The 22,341-nt window shown below is 39.3% G+C and overlaps 1 protein-coding gene across 1 annotated transcript in view; it reads left to right on the top strand.

Moving 5' to 3' along the window:
- LOC141418925 (solute carrier family 5 member 4) overlaps nt 1-22,341 on the top strand; it is an 81,667-nt gene that overhangs the window by 35,522 nt on the left and 23,804 nt on the right. Inside the window, exon 9 of the mRNA XM_074061441.1 lies at nt 22,146-22,281. Coding sequence (XP_073917542.1) covers nt 22,146-22,281 — 136 coding nt within the window. The remainder of the gene's footprint in view (nt 1-22,145; nt 22,282-22,341) is intronic.

Below are 22,341 nucleotides of genomic sequence, written 5' to 3'. Positions count from 1 at the left end.
ATTACATCTATTCCTAGGTTCATCAGAGTTTTTATCATCTATTGAAATGATCAAGTGGCTTTTGTCTTTGCTTCTATTGATGTGCTGTATTACATTTATTGATTTGCGTATGTTGAACCACCCTGCATCCCTGGGATGAGCCAACTTGGTCATGGCATATGATCTTTCTGATATGCTGCTGGATTTGGTTTGCCATTATTTTATTGAACATTTTTGCATTGATGTTCATTAAGGAGATTAGCCTGTGATGCTTTTTTTGGATGTGTCTTTGTCCAGCTTTGAGATAAGAGTAATACTGGCTTCATAGAATGAGTTAGGCAATGTTCCTTCCCTTTCTATTTTGTGGAAAAGTTTAAGGAGAGTTGGTATTAGTTCTTCTTTAAAGGTCTGATAGAATTCAGCAGAGAATACATCAAGTCCCAGACTTTTCTTTCTTGGGCAATTCTTCACTGCTGCTTCAATTTTATTGCATGTTACAGCTCTGTTTAGGTAATTAATATCCTCTTTGTTCAGTTTTGAATGGTCATATATATCAAGAAATTTGTCCATTTCTTCTAGATTTTGTAATTTATTTGAATATAGATTGTCATAGTAGTCTTGGTGTTTGTTGTTATCACCCTCTTTTTGTTTCCGATTTTATTAATTTGGAAATTTCCCTCTTCATTTTAGTCAGATTTGCCAGGGGCTTGTCAATCTTCTTAATTTTTTTTCAAAGAACCAGCATTTGTTTCATTGTTTCTTTGTATGGTTTGGGTTTTTTTGTTTTTTGTTTTGTTTTGTTGGTCTTATTTCATTGATTTTAACCCTTATTTTTATTATTTCTTCTCGCTTGAGTTTAGCTTGTTGTTGTTTTTCTAGGAGTCTGAGATGCAGCATTAGATTTTCATTTGAGCTCTGTCTATGTTTTTAGTATACATACTCATGGCTATAAACTTTCCTCTAACGACTGCCTTCACTGACCCTTGAGTTGTTTTTGTATATTCTCTTCAAACCCCTCCATGAGTTCCTCTTTGATTCCCTTTTCGAAATCCCCTTATCAACATTGTACTGGGGTCAGCAACTGGGTATTCATTTCCTTCATTTCCCACTAAATCCTCTATTGAATTGTTAGTCATTTGAGGGATTATATTCCCCTGCCTTCTTCATGTCCCCATATTTGTATTTTGTTTTATGCTCCTGTGTTATTGATTGGCTCATTGGGAATTTTAATCTCCTGTTACCTTTCCCTTGACTTAATTACTATCCTGTAACTAGCTTAGTTGTTAGCTAGGTTGATGTGCTATTTCTGTTCCCTGACCTGGAGGTATAAATTAGCAATAACAAATTCACAGATTCAATGCCAGATCAGTTATTTACATACATAGAGAGAACCCATTGGTGATATTCTAAATAAACAGTGGGAATTGAAAGGATAATGATTGTTTGGTAGAGATAGATACTTAAGTAATTCAAAAGATGGTGTTGGGGATGTATAGAGGGGTAGATGGTGTCAGGGAGGAGGGTTGTGAGGTGTGGAGGCTGTAGGGTATTAGGACCCTAATGTATGTTAAGGTATAGTTCAGTTGTTGTGGGGGATGGTGCTTGGGTCAGGGATTGCAGAGAGTTAGGATACATGGAGGTAATTGTAGAGTTGGTACAGTACTATCTTAGCAAGTTGTGAGTGTGGAGGAGCAAGGGGCAGTGGGGTGAAAGGTATGGGGGAGACAAAGAGGGAAAGGTGAAGACAAAAGGAGAGAATGGAAGGAAAAGATAGAGAAAATAGTTGGGGGAGTAAAAGGAAAGTGGACCAAGAGAGTGCTAAGAAAATTGATATTTGGACAGAGAGGATGAGGGAGATCAGTAACAATGGATTGTAGCTTAAAAAAAGAAAGAGAGAATGAAGAGAATAAGAACAAAGATAAGAAAATAGTAGTACTAAAATTAAAAATACTAAATAAAAAAGAGGGGGAAAAGAAAATCAGTTCACTGAAAGCTCTGGGATTACTTTATTAGCATCAAATCCAAGTATTGAGATAGGTCATCCAAACAAAAACTCAATAAAGAAATCCTAGATCTAAATAATACCATAGATCAAATGGACCTAGCCAATGTCTATAGAATATTTCATCCAACTTCTGCACAATATACATTCTTCTCAGCAGCCCATGGAACCTTTTCCAAAATTGATCATATCTTAGGGCACAAAGCAAGCCTCAACAAATATAAGAAAATAGAAATTATACCATGCATTTTATCTGATTACAATGCATTAAAACTATAACTCAACAACAAAAATAATAGCAAAAAGCATGCAAACAGTTGGAAGCTGAACAACATATTGCTCAATGATCAATGGGTCATCAATGAAATAAAAGAGGAAATTAAAAAGTTCCTGGAAGTTAATGAAAGTGAAAATACAACCTACTGGAACCTATGGGACACAGCAAAGGCAGTCCTGAGAGGAAAGTTTATAGCCATAAGTGCATATATTAAAAGGACAGAGAAATCTCAAATCAATGACTTAATACTAAAGCTCAAACTCCTAGAAAAACAAGAACAAGCAAATCCCAAAACAAGAAGGAGAGAAATAATAAAAATAAGAGCTGAAGTCAATGAAATAGAAACAAAAAACCATACAAAGAATTAATGAAACAAAAAGCTGGTTCTTTGAAAAAAATAAACAAAAATGACAGCCCCCTGGCAACCCTGACTAAAATGAAGAGAGAAAAAACCCAAATCAGTAAAATCAGAAATGCAAGAGGAGAGATAACAACAAACACCATGGAAGTCCAGGAGATCATCAGAGACTACTTTGAGAACCTATATTCTTTTTTTTTTTTCATTTTTCTTTTATTAGTCATATGTGCATACAAGGCTTGGTTCATTTCTCCCCCCTGCCCCCACCCCCTCCCTTACCACCCACTCCACCCCCTCCCGCTCCCCCCCTCAATACCCAGCAGAAACTATTTTGCCCTTATCTCTAATTTTGTTGTAGAGAGAGTATAAGCAATAATAGGAAGGAACAAGGGGTTTTGCTGGTTGAGATAAGGATATCTATACAGGGCATTGACTCACATTGATTTCCTGTGCGTGGGTGTTACCTTCTAGGTTAAGAGAACCTATATTCTAATAAATTTGAAAATCTTGAAGAAATGGACAGATTTCTAGACACTTATGATCATCCAAAATTGAACCAAGAGGACATTAATCACCTGAATAGATCTATAACACAAAATGAAATTAAAGCAGCAATAAATAACCTCCCAAAAAACAAAAGTCCAGGACCTGATGGATACTCTGCTGAATTCCATCAGACCTTTAAAGAAGAACTAACACCAACCTTCCTTAAACTGTTCCATGAAATTTAAAGGGAAGGAACACTGCCTAACTCATTCTGTTAAGCCAGTATTAACTCATCCCAAAACCAGACAAAGACACCACCAAAAAGGAGAACTATAGGCCCATCTCCTTAATGAACATCAATGCAAAAATACTCAATAAAATAATGGCAAATTGAATTCAGCAACACATCAGAGAGATCATTCACCATAACCAAGTCAGCTTCATCCCAGGAATTCAGGGGTAGTTCAATGTACACAAATCTATAAATGTAATACAGCACATTAATAGAAGCAAAGACAAAAACAACTTGATCATCTCAACAGATGGAGAAAAAGCATTTGATAAGATTCAACACCACTTCATGATAAAAGCTATAAGAAAACTAGGAATAGAAGGGATGTACCTGAACATTGTAAAGTTTATATATGACAAACCTACAGCCAACATCATACTTAATGGTGAAAAACTGAAACCATTTCCCCTAAAATCAGAAACAAGACAAGGGTGCCCACTATCCCACTCCTATTCAACATAGTACTAGAATTCTTAGCCATAGCAATTAGGCAAGAAGAAGAAATAAAAGGAATACAAATAGGTAAAGAAAACGTAAAAATATCCCTATTTGCAGATGACATGATCCTATACCTTAAAAACCCAAAAAACTCTACCCAAAAACTCCGAGACACCATCAACAGCTACAGTAAGGTGGTAGGATATAAAATCAACTTACAAAAATCATTAGCTTTTCTATACACCAACAATGAACAAATTGAAAAAGAATATATGGAAACAATTGCATTTATAATAGCCTCAAAAAAATCAAATTCCTAGGAGTAAACTTAACAAAGGATGTGAACAACTTCTACAAAGAGAACTACAAACCCCTGAAGAACAAGATTGAGGAAGACTACAGAAAGTGGAGAGATCTCCCATGCTCATGGATTGGTAGAATCAACATAGTAAAAATGGCTATACTACCAAAAGTAATCTACATGTTTAATGCAATTCCCATCAAAATTCCAATGACATTCATCACAGAGATTGAAAAATCTACCCTGAAATTCATTTGGAAACACAAGAGACCATGAATAGCCAAGGCAATACTCAGCAAAAAGAGCAATGCTGGAGGTATCACAATACTTAACTTCAAACTATTTTACAAAGCAATAATGATAAAAACAGCATGGTACTGGCATAAAAACAGACATGAAGACAAGTGGGACAGAATAGAGGACCCAGATATGAAGCCACACAACTATACCCACCTTATTTTTGACAAACGTGCTAAAATATACGATGAAGAAAAGACAGCCTCTTCAACAAATGTTGTTCGGAAAAGTGGTTAGCCATCTGCAAAAAACTGAAACTAGATCCGTGTTTATCACCCTGTACTAGTATCAACTCAAAATGAATCAAAGACCTTAATATCAGACCCCAAACTCTAAAGTTGGTACAGGAAAGACTAGGAAACACTTTGAAAGTAATAGATACAGGCAATGACTTCCTCAATAGATCCCCGGCGGCTCAGCAATTAAGAGCAAGTGTAGACAAATGGGACTTCATAAGACTAAAAAGTTTCTGCACAACAAAAGAAATGGTCTCTAAACTGAAGAGACACCCACAGAGTGGGAGAAAATATTTGCCAGCTGTACATCAGAAAAAGGACTGATAACCAGAATATATAGGGAACACAAAAAACTAAACTCTCCCAAAATTAATGAACCAATAAAGAAATGGGCAACTGAATTAAACAGAACTTTTTCAAAAGAAGAAACTCAAATGGCCAAAAAACACATAAAAAATTCTCACCATCTCTAGCCATAAAGGAAATGCAAATCAAAACCACACTAAGATTCCACCTCACCCCTGTTAGAATAGCCATCATTAGAAACACCAACAACAGGTGTTGGCGAGGAAGTGGGAAAATAAGAACCTTTGAACACTGCTGGTGGGAATGCAAACTAGTGCAACCACTCTGGAAAAAAATTTGGGAGCTTCTTAAAAATCTAAACGTAGATCTGCCATATTGTCCCGTCCTGCAGGACACATCAGCGTGGGTAGCGAACCTAGAAGGGGAAGAATGAAGGGACAAGAGACACAAAGGAGACAGCAAGACAGGAGTTCTGATCAAGTTGCAAAATTTTATTGTTCACACAGGGGTATTTATGTGCTGAGGGAGTGAGGGGTATGACGAGGTGCAGGCTGGTTGGCTGGTTCTGCTATAGGGTGCCCGTTCGCGCCGGCGGCAAGGTAAACTCCCGGAAGAGAAGCAGGGATGGCGCCATCTTGTGCTGGAGATGGAGAAGTTGGGACAAACAACCGCAAAATGTTCCAGGGCAAGATCAAGACAGAATGGCTCACAAAGGGAGCCTTGTCTCCGACATTTCCCCCTTATTCTTATACAAACATGACCAGAATATGTCGGTTTATTGAGAGGGGATGACAGAGGCCCAGTTCCTCAGGGTGGAGATCATTTTTGCTTTGTAAGCAAGCGTCCTTGCTAAGTTCTCAAGAGAATCTCCTCGGCATGTTTTCTGAGGAGGCGGATTTTTTAGGAGCATGCCAACCGCCATGCACCAGGGCATGTCATACAGAGGTCTTGGGTCTGGGGATCCTATGATCCACCCTCCTGCAGTCTTACCTGCACCCTCGTTTAGAAAAGCCTTTATGATCACTCTCCCTGGGTGCTGCCTCCCCCAAGCAGAGGGGCCCAGTGGAGGAGGGCCCAATGGGCGATGAGTGGTCAAGAATGTTATATAAGAGGGGGTGGCAGAGAGAAAATTTGGAAACCCAGATGGAGCATTTAGCGAGTTTCTATTGAAAGGAAGGTCTCGGGAGCACGGTCTTCCATATCCAGGCGATGATAATGAACCTGTATAGGCTTAGAGGCTAAGGTGTTAATTTGTTCTTTAATGAATTGTATCAGCCTGTTTATAATGCAGGGCCCCATGATCACAATTAAAAGTAGACCTAGCAAGGGGCCTAATAGTGGAAGAAGGTAGGGTAGAATTCCATTAAGCCCAGTCCAGAGGGGGTTTTCAAATAGCTCCCTTCGTCTCTTTTCTAAATCTTCTTGAAGCTGTTTAATTTTGGTGCGTACTATGCCTGATTTATTGGCATAAAAGCAGCATCTTTCCCCTAAGGCCAAGCAGATACCTCCCTGGTTGGCTGTTAGCAGATCTAAGCCTCGCCTGTTCTGAAGGACCACTTCTGCCAGGGAGTCTATTTGGTCCTGTAAATCCTTAATGGTTCCAGATAGAGTTTGTACATCATCTATAAGTTGTTGAGATAGGCGACGGTAAGAGTGTATAGCCGTGCCTAAGCCAGCTGTACCTGTGCCTATAGCTGCTGTTATTCCAAGGCTGGCAAGGAGCGGTAAGGCTTGTATTGCCTGTTTATGTCTTTTAATTAAGGTGTCTAAGCTAGGAATGGGCAGTGGTTCATCTCCTGAGACAACAGTAATATCTGGGAGTAATAAGGCAACAACACAGCCACCAGTCCAATTTGCTGGAAGCCTGGGGAAGGCTGAGTTTCCTCCACACAAAAAAACTGTACCGTTGGGGGGACAAAGAGCTGGGGTGGGTGAGGAATAATTTAGAACTGATGAGCAATTTCCAAAAGAACTAACCCCAACGTCAATATCATAAGAATTATTTTGCATCCTGCCTTGAAGGCATACTGTAGGTGCATCCATAGGCTGTACTTTAAAGGGAAGTCCAGATTGGCAGGTATCCTGATTATTTACGGTGGAGTTAACAGGTATTGCCATGGGCATTATTGCTCCTGTGGTCATGCAAAGCCAGCAATCCTTAGCAAGGGTGGGGTTGGAAGTGTTAAGCAAGGAGAAGGTACTTCCCAAAATATCTAATGTATTGGGATCTAAATCTGGAATCTGAGATTTAGGCAACATTAAGGGGTGATATGTGAGTTCGGGGATTTGGGGTTTTAAAAGCTCGATTATTTGAAGATGTTTGACAGCATCCGTGGGTCCTCCACCATCAGAGACCCCTGTAGGAGGGCGGGAAGCCGTCTGCATAGCATTTTGCCCAATTTTAACAAGTTTTAAAGTACCATTATCAAAGGGTGCACTTTTGAGAATGTCATTAATCAAGTTCCAATAAGAAAAGGCGGTCACAGGGACCTTTTCGGGGACAAAAGATTCATAATAGTCTTTTAAACAGTCTCTGACCCGGAGCCATCTTTTACCATCAATGGTTCCTTCGAGAGGAAACCAAGGACATAAATCTCCTATGTAACAAAATAATGACCTCAAGTCTTTTTTCTTAACACGCACCCCTCGTGTCTTGAGGGCCTCCTTGAGGCCTGAAAGAAACAAATCATGTGACGACACTGCTTGTCCCAGGGTGGGTCACTCACCGTTCGCCGTCCTCACTCTCCTCCTGGATCTGTCTCTCGGTTGCGTTTGCCGAGGCGATCACGAACTCTGCTTAGGCCCAAGCCTTCCCGGAGGACGGTGTTCTCCCCGCAATCAAAGGAATAGTTACAGCCACGTTGGGCACCAGATGTCCCGTCCTGCAGGACACATCAGCGTGGGTAGCGAACCTAGAAGGGGAAGAATGAAGGGACAAGAGACACGAAGGAGACAGCAAGACAGGAGTTCTGATCAAGCTACAAAATTTTATTGTTCACACAGGGGTATTTATGTGCTGAGGGAGTGAGGGGTATGACGAGGTGCAGGCTGGTTGGCTGGTTCTGCTATAGGGTGCCTGTTCGCACCGGCGGCAAGGTAAACTCCCGGAAGAGAAGCAGGGACGGCGCCATCTTGTGCTGGAGATGGAGAAGTTGGGACAAACAACCACAAAATGTTCCAGGGCAAGGTCAAGACAGAATGGCTCACAAAAGGAGCCTTGTCTCCGACACCATATGATCCAGCAATCCCACTCCTGGGGATATACCCAAAGGAATGTGACACAGGTTACTCCAGAGGCACCTGCACACCCATGTTTATTGCAGCACTATTCACAATAGCCAAGTTATGGAAACAGCTAGGATGCCCCACTACTGACGAATGGATTAAGAAAATGTGGTATCTATACACAATGGAATTTTATGCAGCCACAAAGAATAACAAAATGTTATCATTCACTGGTAAATGGATGGAATTGGAGAACATCATCCTGAGCGAGCTTAGCCAGGCTAAGAAGACCAAAAATCATATGTTCTCCTGCATATGTGGACTTTAGATCTAAGGCAAACACAGCAATGTGATTGGACTTTGGTCCCATGATAAGGCGAGACCATATACGGGGATAGGTAAGAAACCCAAAAAACGTGATAGTATTTGATGTCCTCAATGCAGAGGAACTAATGCAGAAATTTTAAAGCCACAGAGGTCAATAGGAGAAGGGGATCAGGAACTAGAGAAAAGGTCAGTTCAAGAAGAATCAACTTAGAATGTAACACATTTGTACATGGAAGCAATGCTAGGAATCTCCCTGTATAGCTATCCTTATCTCAACTAGCAAAAATGCTTTGTCTTCCTTATTATTGTTTATACTCTCTCTTCAATGAAATAAAGATAAGGGCCAAACAGTTTCTGTCTGGAAGTGAGGGGGTAGGTGGGGAGAGAGAGGAGACTGGGGAGAAGAGAGAGAGGATGGGGGTAGGGTGGAGAAATGGCCCAAACATTGTATGCACATATGAATAAACAAAACAAATAAATGAATAAAGATATGCTGCTTTCAACAACAACAACAACAAAATCCAAGTATTGGCTCTTTTGACTGGGGTCTTCTCAGTGTCCCTGTCCCTCAAACTAAACTCAAAGTTGTTATGCTGGACTGTGTTGCAAGATTGATGTTGTCTCTCTTTGTTGGACAGCTTTGGGGTGAGTTGGCTTGGGGTGGTTGAACCCAGTGTTTACTTAGTGTGATATGCTGTCTGGTGCAGGCAGGATCTCTGCAGTGGTCTCACCAGGAGTCACTGGTCCCTCCAATGATCACTCACTATCAGATTCTCCAAGGTGGTGGGATATGTTTCTATTTTCACCAGGAGACAGCTGTGTTACCTTATAGCTGCTTTGGCTCTGGAAGCTCAGCCCTTCCCCCAATAAGGTAGGGGAACTCAGCATTGCCCCCATCCATAGTCCCCAAGTTAAGCTCAGTGATCCGCCCTTCCCCCACTCTTAGAGTTTGGCCAGGCATAACGCTCCACCAAGCCAGGCAGAGGTGAATTACATATTCACCATCTATGGCATTCAGTTTAGATGGGCGGAGAGGGGGAGGGGTGCAATCTGCCCATAAGCTGTTCTGGACTATGTGGTTCATTCCCTCCAGGGCGGGTTGTGAGTGTCGTTCACCTGTCAGGGTTGCAGATTCACTCTGACAGAGTTGGATCCAGGCCGGCAGGGTGTGTGTAGGCTGTGTCTGCATGATACAGGTCCAGTACATTGCGGAATCCAGTTCAGTTTGTTCCACAGTCTTCTGCTTTTTCCAAGAAAAACAAAAAGGGAAAACCAGCCAGTGGCTTTGCCCAAGGCAGACCAGCGGCTGTGCTGGTCCCAGCCTGCACCAGGACTTCCCTGGCTATTGTGTGCTACTGAAAGCAGTTTTAAGGGTCAGGCATTGAACTTTATGTTCACTCTGTGTTTGTGGTAATTTAGTTGGCTAAAAAGAATCAGAATTATCCAAATGTAGCTACCACAGTTCTGAAGTGTTTTTCTGAAATCAAGGAGCTCATGGTTTCTGCTTCCCTCTACTAGCCACCATCTTGGATCCCTCCATTTGTCAATTCTTGCTCCTATTTCCTGAGCTATTCGAGTACTATTCAAGAAATACACTGATATGATTTCCTTATATCTTCCTCTAGCAACTTCAAAGTTTCAGGTCTGATATTGAGCTCTTTGATCCATTTGCACTGATTTTTGTATAGGGTGAGAGACAAGGGTCTAATTTCAGTCTTGTACATATGGACTTCCTGTTTTCCCAGCACCATTTATTGAAGAATCTGCCTTTTCTCCAACAAATGTTCTTGGCATCTTTGTCAAGAATAAAATAGTTGTAACTGCATGGGCTTACTTCTGAGTTTTCTATTCTGTGTGTTGTTTTTTTGTGTCACTACCACACTGGTTTTGTTCCTATGGATCTATAATATAGTTTGAAATCAAGTATTGTGACATCTCCATCATTAGTCTCTTTGCTAGGATTGCTTTGGCTATTTGAGGTCTTTTGTGCTTCCATATGATTTTTATGGGTTTTTTTCTATTTCTGTGAAGAATATCATTGGAATTTTCATGAGTATTACATTGAATCTTTCAATAGTAGAGCCGTTTTTACACTATTAACTCTGCTGATCCATGAACATGGGAGCTCTTTCCATTTTTTATTCTCTTTCATTGGTGTTTTATAATTTTCATTGTAGATGACTTTCACCTCTTTGATTAGAGCTATTCCTAAGTATTTCATTTTGTTGAGGCTATTGTGAATGGAATAGTTTCCACGATTTCTTTTTCAGAAAGCTCATTTTGGTGAAAGCTATTAATTTTTGTATGTTGACTATGTACCCTGATACTTTGCTGGAAGTTTTTATCAGGTCTGAAAGTTTTCTGGTGGAATCTTTGTGGCCTTTTCAGTTTACAGTCATATCATCTTCAAATAAGAATAATTTGACTTCTTGCTTTACTACTTATATATCTTTTATTTCTTTCTCTTGCTTTATTGCTTTGGATAAGAATTCAAGAAGTATATTAAATAAGAGCAGAGAGAATAGACATTCGTGTCTCATTCCTGATTTTAGGGGAAATACTTTCAGCTTTTCCAAGTTTAGAACAATGTTAACTTCAGTTTGTCATGTATAACCTTTGTTATGTTGAGGTAAGTTCCTTCTTTTCCAAGTTTCTTCAGGGCTTTTATCATGAACAGAGATTAAATTTTTCTCAGGCTTTTTCTTCGTCTATTGAGAGAGTTATGTGATTTTTTACCCCAATTCTATTTATATGCTGTATTACATTTATTGATTTTTGTATATTGAACCATCCTTTCATTCCTAAAATGAAGCCAACGTGATGTTGGTGTTTGATCTTTTTAATGTGTTGTTGAATTTGGTTTGCAAGTTTTTATTAAGAATTTTTGCATCTATGTTAATCAAGGAACTTTCTTATAATTTTCTTTTTTATGTCTTGTTCAGGTTTGATATCAAGGTGATACTGGCATCATAGAATGGGTTTGGTAATGTTCCTTCCCTTTCTGTTTTATGGAATAGTTTGAGAAGTATTGGTGTTAGCTCTTCATCAAAGGCATGGTAGAACTTAGCAATAATCCATCTGGTCTTGGGCTCTTCTTTATAGGAAGACTATTATTATTTCACTCTCATTGCTCATTATAGGTCTCTATAAGCTATTTACATCCTCTTGGTTCAATTTTGGTAGGTCACATATTTCAACAAATCCACTCATTTCTTCTAATGATCATCTGAATTTTATTGCATCTGTTTTAATGTCCCCCTTTTCAAAATCTATAATTTTATTAATTTGAGTCTTCTCCCTCTTTCTTTTGATTGGGTTGACTAAAGTTTTACCAATCCATCTCAATCTTTTCAAAGAACTGACTCTTTGTTTCATTTGTTCTTCATATTGTCCTTTTAGTCTCTATTTCATTGCTTTCTGCCCCATATTTTAATTTTTTTCTGTCTAGTAGTTTAGGCATTTGCTTGATCTTGTTTTTCTAAAAGTTTAAGAAGCATCATTAGGCTATTTATTTGAAATCTCACTGATTTTTTAGGTGGTCCTGGGGTTTATATGCTGGATCTCATGCTTGCTAGGCAGGTGCTATGCCACTTGAACCACACCCCTGCCCCCCCACCCACTACTCCCGCTTCCAGGCAAAACCTGTTCCACTCTCTTGTTCTCTGATTTTGTTGAAGAGAAAACATAAGAGATAATAAGAAAGACATAGCATTTTTGCTAGTTTGAGATAAAGATAGCTAAACAGAGAGATTCCTAGCATTGCTTCCATGCACATGTGTACAGCAACCCACATTGGTTCATCTCTACCAGACCTCTTCACTACTTCCTAGTCCCCTTCCCATAGTGGCCTCTGCCAGTTTAAGATTACTTTATTCACTCCTCTACAGTGGGCATATCAACCACATTCAAGTTTTAGGTTTCCTTCCCTTTCCCTATTCCTTCCATGTGTGTTCTCCCCTCAGTGTGTGACCCATGTCCAATAATATTACTGCATTTGTTTTAGGTCTATAATCTGCATATGAGGAAGAACATATGATTTTTGGCCTCTGAGCCTGGCTAATTTTGCTTAAGGTGATGTTCACCAGTTCCATACATTTACTTGTGAATGACAAAATTTCATTCTTCTTTGTAGCTGAGTAAAATTCATTTGTGTATAAATGCCACATTTTCTTAATCCATCCATCAGTACTGGGGCACCTTGGCTATTTCTGTAGCTTGGCTATCGTGAATAGTGCCACAATAAACATGGGTGTGCAGGTGCCTTTATAGCAACCTGAGTCACATTCCTTTGGGTATATCACTACGAATGGTATTGATGGATCATAAGGCAGATCTATGCTTAGTTTTTTTAAGAAGCCTCCATATTGTTTTCCAAAGTATTGTGCTAGCTTACATTCCTAGGGATCCTTTGTCTCCACATCCTTGCCAACATTTTTTGGTGGTGGTGTTTTTGATGGTAGCTATTCTAACAGGAGTGAATAGTCCTTGCCTATACCTAATGCTTCCAGAGTATTCCCTGATTTTTCCTGTACTAACTGCAAGGTTTTGGGTCTTAATCCACTTTAAGTAATACTAGGACAGGGTGACAAACATGGATCTAGTTTCAGTTTTCTGCAGGCAGATAACCACTTCTCCCAGCAACATTTGTTGAAGAGGCTGTCTTTTTCTACATCACATATTTCTGGCGCTTTTGTCAAAAAGAAGGTGGGCATAGCTGTGTGGATTCATATCTGGACCTTCTACTCTGTTCCACTGGTCTTCATATCTGTTTTTGTGCCAGTACCATGCTGTTTTTATTGCTATGGCTCTGTAGTATAGTTTGAAGCCAGGTATCAAGATACCTCCAGTGTTGTTCATTTTGCTCAGTATTGCCTCGGCTGTTCACAGTCTTTTGTGTTTCCAAATGAACTTTAGGGTAGATTTTTCAATCTCTGTGATGAATGCCATCAGAATTTTGATGGGAATTTCATTGAACATGTAGATTACTTTTGGTAGTAAAGTCATTTTTACTATGTTGATTCTGCCAATCGATGAGCATGGGAGATCTTTCCACCTTCTGTAGTCTTCTTCTCTTTCTTTGTAGTTCTCCTTGTAGAGGTCTTTTACATCCTTTGTTAAGTTTATTCCTAGGAATTTGGTTTTTTTTCCCTGAGGCTATTGTAAATGGAATTGTTTTCCTATATTCTTTCTCAATTTATTCATTATTGGTGTATAGAGGCTACTGATTTTTTTAAGTTGATTTTGTATCCTGCTACATTGCTGAAGTTGTTTATGGTGTCTAGGATTTTTTTTGGCTGGAGTGTTTTTGGCCTTTGAGGTATAGGATCATGTTGTCTGTAAATAGAATACTTTGACTATTTCTTTACCTATTTGTATTCCTTTGATTTCTTCTGCCTTATTGCTCTAGCAAGGAATTTCAGGACTGTGTAGGATTGGAGTGGGGAGAATGGGCATCTTTGTCTCATTCCTGACTTTAGGGGAAATAGTTCAATTTTTCCCCATTAAGTATGATGTTGGCTAAAGGTTTGTCATATATAACCTTTATAATGTTGAAGTACATTCCTTCTATTCCTAGATTTTTTAGAGCTTTCATCATGAAATGGTGCTGAATCTTATCAAATGCTTTTTCTCCATCTGTTGAGATGATCAAGTGGGGGTTTTGTCTTTGCTTCTATTAAGGTACTGTATTACATTTATTGATTTGCATGTGTTGAACCATTCCTGCATCCTGATATGAAGCTGATTTTGTCATGGCAAATGTTCTGAAATGTTGTTGGATTCAGTTTGCCATTATTTTATTGAGGATATTTGCAGCAACATTCATTAAGGAGATTGGCCTGTAGTTCTCCATTTTGGAGGCGTCCTTGTCCAGTTTGGGGATCAGTGTAAACTGGCTTCATAGAATGAAGCCAGTGTGTGTTCCTTTCTTTTCGTGGAAAAGTTTAAGGAGTGTTGATATTAGTTCTTTAACAGTCTGGTAGAGTGCAGCAGAGAATCCATCAAGTCCTGGAATTTTATTTTTAGGGAGACTCTTCATTGCTGTTTCAATTTCATTACGTGTTATAGATCTGTTTAGGTGGTTAACATCCTCTCAGTTCAGTTTTGAATGGTCATAAGTATATAGAAATTTGCCCATTTCTTCAAGATTTTCAAATTTATTGGAATATAGGTTCTAAGAGTAATCTCTGATGATTCCCTGGATTTCCTTGGTGTTTGTTTTATCTCCCCTTTTTCATTTCTGATTTTACTGATTTGGGTCTTTTCCCTCCTCATTTTAGCCATTTTGCCAGGGGCTTGTCAATCTTGTTTGTTTTTCCAAAGAACCAGCATTTTGTTCTGTTGATTCATTATATTTTTTGGTCTCCATTTCATTAATATCAGCCCTTATTTTTATTATTTCTCTGTTCTGCTTGCTTTGGGTTTTAGTTGTTCTTGTTTTCTGAGGAGTTTGAGATGTAGCATTAGGTCATTTATTTGCAATCTGTCTGTTCTTTTAATATATGCAGTCATGGCTATAAACTTTCCTCTTAGGACTGATTTTGCTGTGTCCCATAGTTTCTGGTAGGTGGTGATTTCATTTTCATTAACTTCCAGGAACCTTTTGATTTTTCTCTCTTATTTCATCTATGATCATTGATTGTTGAGTAATGTGTTATTCAGCCTCCAATTATTTGCATATTATCTGCTGTTGTTTTTCTTGTTGAGTTCTACTTCTGTTGCATTGTGAGCAGATAGAATGCAGGGGGTTATTTCTGTTTTCTTAAATTTGCTGAGGCTTGCTTTGTGCCTCCCATTTGGGAGAAGGTTCCATGGGCTGCTGAGAAGAATGTACATTGTGCTGGTGTTGGGTGAAATATTCTGTAGACATCAACTAGGTCCATTTGATATATGGTGTCATTTAGTTCTAGGATTTCTTTGTTGATTTTTTGTTTGGATGACCTGTCTATTGGTGACAGATTGGTGGTAAAATCTTCCACTACCACTGTGTTGAAGTCTATATGAGCTTTTAAGTCCTTTAGCATATGTTTAATGAAATTGTCTGCACTGACATTGGGTGCATACAGGTTGATAATTGATATTTCCTTTTGATGTATTGCCCCTTTTATTGACATGAAGTGTCCTTCTTTGTCTCGCTTAACCAATGTAAGTTTGATGTCTACTTTGTCTCATATAAGTATTTCTACTCCTGCTTGTTTCGGGGGCCCATTGGCTTGGTAAATCTTCTTCCAGTCTTTCAGCCTTAGCCAGTATTTATTTCTGTCAATAAGATGGGTCTCTTGTAAACAACAGATTGCTGAATCTTCCTTTTTAATCCAGTTTGCCAAACAATGTCTTTTGACGGAGAAGTTAAGTCCATTGACTTTCAGCGTTAATATTAATAAGAATATGGTGATTCCTCCCATTTAGTTATTTTTGTTGTTTAAGGGTTTGTGTGCAGCCAAATCAGTGCTACTGTCTGATTCCTTGTCTTTTCTTCTCCTGTGGTTTGATACTTCCCATCCTCTTGTGGTTTTGTTTGTTTTCATCTTCTGTGTACAGAATTCCTTGTGGAATCTTCTGTAGTGGTGGCTTTGTGGTCATTTATTGTTTTAGTTTCTGTTTATAGTGAAGATTTTTATTGCCCCATCAATTTTGAATGATAGCTTTGCTGGGCTAAAAAAGCAAGTCCTTCTTTCTTTTAAGGTTTCCATTGAGAAATCTGCTGTTATTTTGATGGGTTAACCTTTATACATTATTTTGGTTTTTTGCTCTTACAGCCTTCAATATTCTTTCTCTATTCTCTGTGCTTTTTGTTGTAATGATAATATGCTGGGGGAGTTTCTATTTTGGTCAAGTCTGTTTGATGTTCTGGAGGCTTCCTGTTCCTGAATGGGCAAAACTTTCTCAAGAATTGGGAATTTTTCTGTTATTATTTTTTTGAATATATTACATATCCCTTTGACTTGCACCTCTTTTTCTTCAATACCTATAATTCTCAGATTTGGTCTTTTGATGGAGTCACTGGGTTCCTGCATATTCCTTTCACAGCTCTTGAATTGTTTGACTAAGATTTCTTCTGTGTTTTCTTTAATTTCTATTTTATATTTGAGCTCTGAGATTCTTTCACTTGTTCTAATCTGCTGGAGTTACCTTCCACTGTTTATTTTGTTTGACTAATTGGACTTTTCATTTCCAGGATTTCTGTTTGATTCTTTTTTCTAAGGCTTTCCATATTTTTGTTCAACTCCTCTTTTAAATGTTGTGTTGTCATCTTTAATTCATATATCTCTCTATTTATTGTGTCCTTTGTTTCACTTTGGTATTTGCTGAGGTCTGCTCTGAGTTCATTTATTTGTTTCTGTGTCTTCTTATGTTCTTTATTTTTGGTGTCTTGAAATCTCTTGAGTGTATCTTGTACATTCTGGTTAACCATGTCTAGAATCTTCTCCAGGAATTTCTCAGTGATTTCTTCCAAGATTTCCTCTTTAAGGGTTTTTTTTGTGGGCATCATTGGGCTCCTCAGTGATATTTATCATTGTTTCATTGGTGTCAGGAACTGGGTATCCATTTTCTTCATTTCCCATTGAACCCTGTACTGAATTATATTTTTTTGTTTATTTATTCACATGTACATACATTGTTTGGGTTATTTCTCCACCCTACCTCCCCACCCCCTCAGTTTCAGGCAGTAAAGATCAGTTAGAGTTTAATCAACATGGGTTGTAACACATGGGTACATGAAAGCAATAGTAGGAACCTTTCTGTATAATTATCCTTAACTAGCAAAAACACTTTGTCTTTCTTATGCACATGTCTTTTCTTCAACAAAATCAGTAATAAGGGCACAACAGGACCTGCCTGAATTATTTTTTTGAGGAGAGTGTTTTCCATGTCTTCTTCTTCCCATCACTCCACTTGGTGCTGTGCAACTATGTTCTTGAAAGGCTAGTTGTTGTTTTTAATTGCTTATTTTCTTTCCCTTGATTTAATTTTTTTAGTTGTAACTGACTTGGTTGTTAGCTAGGTTGATGTAGTCTTTCTATCTCTGGCCTGGATGTGTAATTTAACAATAACAATTTCACAGGCTTAATACCAGATCAGTTATTTCCATATTATTATAGAAAACCCCTTGGCGATGATATCTATAAGCAGTGGGAGTTGGGGGAGTAATGGCTATTAGGCTAGATATTGAAATTTGGGTAATTGGTAAAGGTGGCACTCAAAAGGGGAGTGGGAAACAGGGCAGGTGGATGGGGGAATATGTATGGGGTCTGCTGGGTTTTGTGGCCCTTGTGCATGTTGGGTGTATTTCTGTTGTAGTAGTGGAGGGTGTTTGTGTCAGGGATTGCAGAGGGTCAGGGTTGTATACAGTTGGTATAGGCCAGTCAGCAGGTGGTGAGTGTGTAGGAAGGAGGGGTACTGTGTTGATAGGTTGGAGGCAGGTAGGAAGGGAAACTGAAGATGGGGGAAAGAGTGAATGAGAAGGGACAGAAAGAATAGTTGGGAGGGAGAACAATTAATTGCAGCACAGGAAAAGGAGGGAAAGTGAAGGGGATAAGAGTAGGAATAAGAAAATAGTGATGATAAAGTTAATAATACAGAAAAAAAAACACACACACACACACACCAGGTACAGGAACAACAAAAAGTTCAAGTCTTTTAGTAAAAGTTCTGGAGTTATTCCTTAGGCATCCAATCCTGGTATTGCTGTCCAAGCAGGAGCTCTGAAGTGGTCTCACCAGGTGACTGGCTTATGAGTAGTATTTGGTTCCTTCTGTCCACAGAGTTAGTTGCAATTGGGAGGTGAGGTAAGTCTGCCAGTTGGTGCAGGGTTGTGAGAGCTGTTGTTGTTTTCACTAGGCAGCAGCCATGTTGCCCTTCAGCTGAAAATCTGTTTGGCCAGCTTCTCTCCCAACAAAATGGGGCAATTCAGTTTTGAATACTGCCTTCTGTTCTACAAGTTCAGCTCTGGGTTCCACCACCTGCCCTGCTTTGAGGTGCTCACTTGTCACCCTGCTCCAGCCTTTGTGCCTCTCTGGACCTCTGCTAGGTGCTAGTGGCTCCTCCAGAGAGATTGGCTTGTCACCCCACTCCCACCCATTCTCAGCCTTTTCTTTTTTTTTTTTTTTTTTTTTTCGCTTTTCCTGCATTCATTCACTGAGAGTTCAGCTCCTTGCCCCACTCCTGTTCTCTGGGGCAGGTTCAGCATTCCACTCCCACATCCCCTGTTGATGTTAGATTACAGTTTTCTGTTTATACTTTTCAGTTTTGTTGGGAGGTTCAGTCTGCCTGAGGGCTGCACTGGATTATGTTCCCGGATGGTGGGTAGGGGAGTTGCACATGGTGCATGATGGTCACCTGTTTTTCTGTAGATTCATGCAAGCAGCTTTGAAACTGGCTGGTGGGGAGAAATGGTGTGGTGTAGAAGACTTTCCATGGGTTAGGGGCCCAGGATGTTGCAGAATTTGATTCTGATTAATTCTCTGTCTTCTGCTTTTTGGAAGAAAAAGAAAAAAGAGAACGGACCAAGGGGCTTTTTCCCAGGGCAGGATACACCTTCCTGGCTGTCCTGTGTGGGATTTTTGCAACTATTAGGAGCAATTAAAGGCTGATTGCAGGGTCAGTCTTTGAATTTTATGTGCACCTAATGTGATGGTGGTTATTATTTTGACTGGAAGCAATCAGAATTACCCAAGTGTAGCTCTGATGTCTCAAGGTGGTTTCTGGAGTCACAGAGCTTAGGATTTCTGATTCCCTACCTTAACTGCCATCTTCCTGTCCTGGAAGCTCATTGTCTCAGGATTGATCAGGTGGAGCCCGGTTGGCCATTATCTCAGTCCTTGCTGTCCAAGGGTTCTGGAGAAGTTGTCACTGTCATCACTTGAGGAGAGCAATCTGGTTCCCCTGAGATGATTTTTCCTGCCCCAGGGTGCTGGCAATTACTCTAGTTCCAGGTGACTGCCCTCATTTTGGGGGCAGTCTGTCCTGCGAGGCCCACTGTTTCTTAGGGGTAGTTTCAGTTCCTTGTCATAAGATGTTATTGATCAGAACCCAAGATGATTATAAAGTGACTGGCTTAGAACAAAGATAGATATAAAATAGATGCAGGATGCCAAGTTTTTCTCCTGTTTTTAGGTAATTCATGAGCCCAAGCAAGGAGTCAGTGGTTTTTTTAGCAAAAGTAGTTTAAATATTTGTTACAATAGAAGTTAAATTTATTGTGAATTTTCATGTTTGAAAGTGTTCTCACTCTTACCATTTTTCTTCTGAACCCCACTATTAATGATACACCCAGTGTTATTCTTGATCCTTTGGATATGACTTCTTTTTCTCTCTAGCACCTTGCATTTCCTTTGTCCTCAGGCTTTTGAAAATTTACCACAATATACTGTTGTGTGAGTCTATTTTTGTCCCTTACAATAGGTAACTATGAGCCTGTTTAATCTGATAATTTATGCCTTGGATAATCTGGGAGGATTCTTTCTTTGATTGCTTCCAATTTGCTTTCATTGTTACTGTTTGGTTTGGTTTGGTTTTTACAAATAGTCTCAAATTGAGTGTAGTGGCACACAACTGTAATTCCAGTACTTGGGGAGCTGAGGTAGGTGTACCATGAGCTCAAGGCTAGTCTAGGCCACATAGAGAGATCCTGCCTCAAATAAAAAACAAACAAACAAAAAGACAGGGTCTCACTATATAACTCCAGCTGGCCTTGAACTCATGTTGCTCCTGCCTCCAGTTCCCAAGAGCTGGGATTACAGGTGTATGCCATCAGGCTCAGCTCTTGTGTTCATATCTTTTCTCCTCATTTTCCATCTCTTGGCCTTTTTGCTCTATTTTCTAGGTAGAATTCCTCAACTTTGTCTTCCAGTTTTTTTTTTATTTGTAAATTTGATGATGTTTTCATATTCTGTATAATCCTTTTTCTAGCATCCAGATTAGCTTTTTTTTTTCATTTTTCTTTTATTAGTCATATGTGCATACAAGGCTTGGTTCATTTCTCCCCCCTGCCCCCACCCCCTCCCTTACCACCCACTCCACCCCCTCCCGCTCCCCCCCTCAATACCCAGCAGAAACTATTTTGCCCTTATCTCTAATTTTGTTGTAGAGAGAGTATAAGCAATAATAGGAAGGAACAAGGGTTTTTGCTGGTTGAGATAAGGATAGCTATACAGGGCATTGACTCACATTGATTTCCTGTGCGTGGGTGTTACCTTCTAGGTTAATTCCTTTTGAGCTAACCTTTTCTCTAGTACCTGTTCCCCTTTTCCCATTGGCCTCAGTTGCTTTAAGATATCTGCTTTAGTTTCTCTGCGTTAAGGGCAACAAATGCTAGCTAGTTTTTTAGGTGTCTTACCTATCCTCACCCCTCCCTTTGTGATTTTTGAAGGTTTCTTCTTTCTGAATAATTTCTATTAATGTCAAGCTAATAATTTCACAATTTTTAGCCCATTTAAAATCAGTGGTCACATTTTTATTTTTCTTTATAAAATGAACTGGTTTTCTCAACACACCAATTCTACCAAAGAGTGCATCATTTCACCGTTGGCTTATGAAATTTTAGTATTTATACTGCATCTCTGATTCCATGGTTGCCTCCTACATGTGACCTTACACCCACCATAAAATCTGATACCTGCCTTTGCTAACTAGACTCCCTTCCTCTCCTGTGAATTATGTTGTCCCTCCAACCCTCTACTTCTAGTCCTCTGTCTAAAATTACTGTTTGCTTACCCCTGCACTAAGTGATATCAATGCCATTCCTAGTAGATAACTTCTCCAAAGAGAACGAAGCAGGGGAAATCATTCTTACTTTCTGACAAACCTTGGAAAGAAAAATATCAAAAGTTTATGGCATTGTGAGAGGCTGGGGATATAACTTAGTGGCAGAGTGCCTTCCTACCATCACAAGACCCTGGGCTTGATCCCCAGCACCACAAAAAAGAAAGAAAAGAAACATATAAGACAATATGGCATTATGTTAGAAATCCCTCTGCTAGAAAGTTCTTATCTAAGAGATTACATTGTTTGTGTAAGAATTATAAAATTATATGCATTCTTTTCCCCTTGACTATCATATTTGATTAACAACTAATGAAGTTTTCAAAACATTCTGAAGAAATCTAGATGAATGTCTTGGTGACCTATTCTGATGGATGCCTGACTATGTTTCCATAGCAACTGACCTAATAAGCAAAGGAGGTGATCCCTCATAGCAGTAGGAAGATTGTAATGACTCCTACTGTATTAAAAGCACAATTTAAACACACAATCTGGTAGCATCAGTAACAACAGATTTGTACCTGGAGGAACACACTCCTATTATTGCATTGCAGTGTGGGAACTGTAAATATATTTTAAATGTAGCTAATATGTATTGACTTCTAGGTACCAAGGGTCTTACATATGTCACCAATGTCCTGCAAGAAATGGCCCTACTTTACAGATGAGAAATCTGAGACTAACAGAGGTGAAATATAATACAAAAGGAGTAGTCATTCAAATCCTGATCTTACTCCAAGGACATTATTTTGCACTAGTCACATCACTTCTTATTATAATTAAACCCTGAAAAGAGATGCTCACCCTCTTTGAAATCATTTTCTGGTTGTTTCACCATTATGTAATGCTGTCCTGGCAGGTTATTGTGCAGCGCTGCCTGTCTGGCAAGAACATGAGTCACGTGAAGGCTGCCTGCATCATGTGCGGCTACCTGAAGATGCTGCCCATGTTCCTTATGGTGATGCCAGGGATGATCAGCCGTGTTCTCTATCCAGGCAAGCCATGAATCCATATCTTCCTTATTTATGCTTGAATTTTGAGAAGTATTTTCAAGT

The sequence above is a fragment of the Castor canadensis genome, chromosome 18 (genome assembly GCF_047511655.1).
Source record: "Castor canadensis chromosome 18, mCasCan1.hap1v2, whole genome shotgun sequence".
NCBI classification, from domain to species: Eukaryota; Metazoa; Chordata; class Mammalia; order Rodentia; family Castoridae; genus Castor; species Castor canadensis.
This window is presented reverse-complemented; position numbering and strand designations above follow the sequence as displayed.